General features: G+C 40.1%; 1 protein-coding gene across 1 annotated transcript; it reads right to left on the reverse strand.

Moving 5' to 3' along the window:
* Window positions 1-4,616: 4,616 nt before the first annotated feature.
* Window positions 4,617-5,381, reverse strand: LOC122065223 (polygalacturonase-1 non-catalytic subunit beta-like). Its single transcript, XM_042629035.1, has one exon. It carries the CDS (start codon window positions 5,379-5,381, stop codon window positions 4,617-4,619), a length of 765 nt encoding a protein of 254 aa, XP_042484969.1.
* Between the last annotated feature and the right edge of the window lie 286 nt (window positions 5,382-5,667).

A 5,667-nucleotide genomic window follows, 5' to 3' on the forward strand; every position in this document is an offset into this window, starting at 1 on the left:
GATACGGATGGGTTCTATGAGCTTACCGGTGTTCGGACCCTCTATAAGATGATCCCCCTAGCGGAGATTTATGCCCGGCGGACTGTCTCCCAGGGGCCTCTGGATCCCGCCAAGACGACTCTCCTATTCCGTTCCTTCCTTCTATTTGTTGTGGGGCAGTGCCTATTAAGCAACTTTCGGGGTGATATTGACATCCGCATGATGGTTCTGTTTGCCAATGTGGAGGAGATCGAGGACACGATTGGGCTGGTGCAGCCTATGCTTATCTGCTGTGGACATTGGACCATCTAGCATATGGGGATCGCAGCCTCTGTGGTGCTTCTTACATCATCCAAGTACACCCTTGCTCCTGTGCTTTTCTCTTTCTTGATTGCTATCGACTTAAGCTCTAATCTTTTGATGTTCGAAACAGTCCTGGATCTATGAGTATGTGAGGTTCATGTGCCCCCATCCCGAAGAGCGTTTCTTCCCTGCGACTACGAGATGGGGGGATTACTGTATTGAGAGTGGGTGATCGGTCATTCCTGCGGAGTCCATTGCCCGCTCTCTTCTGAACAGTGTCCCTGTGGTAAGCCTTGTTCACTCTTTTGGTTCCATTACTTTTTTCACATAACATTCACTCTTCTGTTTGTGTTGATTGGAGGCCCTTCCAGAGTATCAAATGTCTGGATGTTATGCAGTGGGATCGAGCCATAGCATTGACCCAGCTAAGGGTGTTGTTCCGAGGCCTTGAGGGCCGAGCCTAGAACTTGGGAGAGCGGTTCACTGCCCAGTGGCCAGGTGCTGAGCTGCGCCTCGTCCCTCACCTACCTCCTCCTACCATGCACCGTCTTGAGGATATTCCCAAGGGTGAAGTGAGCTGTAGGCAGAGGGAGTATGGGATGATGACTTCCTAGACATAGAGGGGGGCTATGATGTTTTCATGGACACACCTTATGGCTCTCTGCCATCTCAACTACAACCGGATGCGGCTAGGGCTTCCGGTACGGAGTCAAATTCTGCACTAGGCAGGCCTTTGCACCACATAGTTATCATACCATTCCCAGGGTTCCCGGGTTGGTTTTATACTGATGGGGCTAACCCCGCTATTCCGAAGGTACTTGTGAGGACATTGGAGCATGATGCAGCCCTCAGCCTTCCCATCCACTATGACTGTGTGAGTGTTGTTGCCCTTCTTTCACTGTTGCTTTGATTTTCTTCTTCCTTTCTGATTGGCATTGTCCTTTCTAGGTGTCTCCGGAGGCTTTCGCTGAGATCCGCCATATGCACCGGGGTCTTTGTTCGGAGCTGCACCACGAGACTGGGCGGTCACACTCCCTGGTATTATACTTTTCCCTTGACTTTGCCTTGTTCCATCTTCACACTTCATGTCCTGACCTCATTTTATGTTTCTCGGGAGGTGCAGGTGGCCGAATTTCAGAAAGAGTTGGAAGACCTGAGGGTACAATTTGGCGTGGAAGCGGCTGGTGACATGATGATCGCGGAGGATGATCTCGGCTCTTCCGAGGATGATGCCAATATTAGGGCCTTATGTCCTTCTTCTTTCCTGCATATTGTCTGAAAACACGGATAATGCTTTTCTTCCCTCCCCAAAAAAAAAAAAAATTTTATTTTTCTTTTATATTTTTTATTCCTTTTTTATCTTTTTATTGTGCTGTCAAACTTTTATTTTGGAATGGAAATTTAAATTTGAAAGTCTTTTTAAAAATATATTTTTGAGTCTTTGAATTTTGAATTCTGAATTCTAAGGCATGGTTGATTCCACGACTCAAGCTTTCATTAGAATAACCAAAGTGATGCTAAATTCCAAATGCCATACCATTAATAAAACGAGTGAATTACATCAAAGTTAGGAATTACACTACTAGCGTTGAGGCCAAAGATAAGATAGATGGGTCACAACTTGGGGGGAAAATTCTTAGGGTTGGAAGAAGTTCATCAACTCCTCAGGGTTTTCCGACACCAATCTCTATACTATCGCACAATAGCAAGGTGGTCATGGTTTGGAATGTAGGATTATTATACCACAAGCCTAACATCAAGCTAAGTCTAAATGGGCTCTTATTGCAACTGCAACATATGTGGTATCCTTAATCCCGAAATGCACCATCGGTCACTTTGTGATACAAGCTAGTTTCGAGTTATGAGCACACCGGTCCCTACATTTGTACTTTGATACCCGGTACGCCCCTATTAATAATCCATAGTTTCCTTGGCATCGGAATTACCATCAACCACACTGAGTATGTTTGCCTCCGACAGCAATCACCTTGCACCACGGACGTGGTATTCTAGAATTGGATCATCAGACCTACCATAGGTGGGATCAGCCAATACCTTCCCCCCTATTGACAAGGTGTTGTAGCAACCGAGTTTGTATTCCTAACCATAGGCATACTACACAAAAACACTATGCCATTAACACCCTCGACCACCCGTGCTCAACAACATTCACATACATCCACTCTCAATGAGATAACAATATCGAACCATCAAAACACACACACACACACACACAACATATATTTAAACTTAAAGAATTGACATGTAAAATAATTTAAACAAATAATGTGATCATGCATAAATAAATTATACACTCCATAAAATAAAACACAACACCCACTCACCTCTCGTCTTTACGAGTTGTATACTATCGATGACATCACGTCGATTAGCCTCACCACTCGACAATTCTATTTCATTGGAAACAGAAGGGGGTTTTAGATCAAAGCTATGTATGCTTCTAATTCCCTTTTATGGTGTTGATTAAACCCCACCACATGGCTTGCCAGTGATAGGTAGGTTATGCATCTTAGGGTTAGTATTCTAGAGTTAGATTTCATGAATGCAATACTTGCACTCATAGGAATGATGTAATTAGTCACATAGGTTACATAGATTTTAGAGTTTTGGTCATTTTCCCCAATTTAGGATTTTAGGTTACTCAATTTAGGAAAAATTGTTTAGAGTTTGTATACAATGGGTCTCTAAATCCAATTATAGTCACCTCATTCCTCTAATATAGGTATCTTATTAATTCCCCAAATTTATAGTTGAATTAGGGTGGTAGATCATACTGTTTTTAGTTAATTTTCTCAATTTAGGGTTTAGGTTACCCAATTTGGGAAATTCAATTGGGGGTTCTATGGGTTGGGTCCCGAAACCCAAATGTGACCACCTAAATCCCTTAGTATAGGTCTCATTCACCAATTCCCTAATCTATAGTTGAGTTAATGTAAATACCCAATTTTGTCAACCCCTGACAATGAAACAGGGAACGATCAAGTTTTGTTCACTTGTAGCACTTACTAATGAGGCCCTATCAATTATTTTAATATGATTCACGAGGCAACTTTGCTGGCCCAAAACTTGCAGAAGTTTCCCACACTAATCCCAAAGTCAAACTGTAGCAGCATGAAAAACTTCTCTTTTATGACTACTGTTAAAAGAAAACTTCCTATTACTGTTCAGTCTTCAAAATTTTGAAGGATAATGTTCTCGTTTAGATCGGTTGGTGTTTAAAAATCAGAATGAAGTAGGCAAGATTGCTCAGATCAAATTGGTATCAATCTCAATTGATCTCAATCCTTAACTAATCTGATACCCATCCACCGATAAGGTATAAAGGTAAAATAATCCAAAAACACCATTAAAAAAAGAAATGTTAAATAGGTCGGATGCAATCCATTCCTGACCGATCCCAAGACAATCCCAAGTTTTAAAACCCCTGTATTCAACAAGCCTCCCTTTCTCAAAACAATTTTCATCTCTTCTTCAAACAATTTTCAAAATACTAATAAAACACAATGAGAAGTCAAATTATTAGTTTTTCTTTATTGGTACAAGCGTCCCATAAAGTTGAATTAATGTTCCACATGGAATTTTCACCCTTAGAAAAAAAAATAAATAAATAAATAAATTGTTCTACATGGAATTGTGATGTTGCAATTACAACGATTGAAGGTACAGTTTGGATCGGCCACTTATCAATCTTACACTCTTCGTATAACAAAACCCTTGCCTAATGGATTCATAATCACTTGCCTAATGATTCCATAATTACTTCTTGGATCAGAATCCGCTTCTCATGTGCTTCTTGTCTCAAATCGTCTAAAGAAGTCAGACAGAAATTGACACGACTTATCAATGCAAATCTAAAGAGTTCTCATCGAGTCATAGTTCTGCTGGGAGATTCCAATCCTTCTAATATTTCCTACTTGAATCGGCTCTAAAAGAGAATCAATCTTAGGCTTGGACTTCCATCTGTCATGGCATACGAGCACTTGGGAGCAAGAGGATCCTTAGAACCCTCATTAATAGTTTCCTACTCCTAAACCACCGGTCAACTATCCAAAGCTTTTTTACCCCCACCATCTTCATCCTCCTCATAATGAACACTATGCTCACCCTAATTGCCAGACATCACTCGCTCTTAATATGTCTAGCTAAAACTTTTATGTGACAAACATTTTTATTGAAGAACAATGTCACATTGAAATTTGAAAGACATTATAAGAAAGCAAAACATGGATCATTATTTATCCTTCAAATAGCATAAGCACTAACATGTGACATGAATAAGACAATTGGAAAATGTTCAAATATTCAAATACTGCTCAAACTAGAGTCTTTGTCCAAACTACTCCATTCTTGTTTATCCAATGATAGACTTCAATTAGGCCTGGGCCAATACCCAACAGCTTAAAAGCAAGATGGTTTGTATTCCAAGTTGTGTCATAGTGGCATGCCATGATCGCATGATTCACCTTCTTATGAGCATGTATATCAACTGCATATACTTTCACCTTTTGTAAAATGTGGCAAAAATAGACTTGAAATAGGAATGGCTGACTATGACATATGACTGGTGGTTCAGAAAAGTTTCCATATATTAGTTTCACAACTCCAATTGTGACATTCTCATAAGATCCTTCAACATTCTCAATACTCCATGTGCTTACATGGTGCCCTAATTTCTCAACAACAAAATCAATGAGATCCTCAATAGAAGTAGCATAGGTGCACTGCTCACATCTTATGGAGCTTTCCTCACATATCTTGAGGGTATCTTGAATATATTTATCTAGATTTGAATCATCCGCCACACCAAACATACTCTTTAATTCCTCAATTTGTGCAAAGGAAAATGGGGTTTTTGATGCCAAAGGGTGAGGCAAGAATGAATTATATGACATTGGGTCCCTTAAATCAGGGATAGGCATAAAACTTCCCTCTTTCACTGCCAACTCCCTAAAAAATAGCAATCCCCCTTGGTTGGCAATCGACAAGGGTGTTCCATTTGGGAGGCCTTCATATGTCTTTTTTAGATCATGCAATGGGATTATTGCCAGCAACGTTGTGTCGTACATTGTCTTCTCCATCAATTCATTTGTAGAACAAGCAATATTAGCCTACTTATAGAATGAACGTAGGTGGGAAGCCAATTCATTTTGCTCCATAAGTTTCATAAACACTGCCAACTGATCAAGGCTTAATGGAGAAGCCTTTGCAATAAACCAATTTAGAGGATTTGGAAGACCAATATGATCTTCCCAATATTGTGAGAAGGCATTTTCAGCTTGAGAATCCTGAATTTGATGAGGAAAAAAAAAAAAAAAAAAAAAACGATCAAATAAGAAAAAGATAATAAATTAGGTATAAGTAATA

This window comes from Macadamia integrifolia, unplaced genomic scaffold (assembly GCF_013358625.1).
Source record: "Macadamia integrifolia cultivar HAES 741 unplaced genomic scaffold, SCU_Mint_v3 scaffold1929, whole genome shotgun sequence".
In the NCBI taxonomy this organism is placed as follows: Eukaryota; Viridiplantae; Streptophyta; class Magnoliopsida; order Proteales; family Proteaceae; genus Macadamia; species Macadamia integrifolia.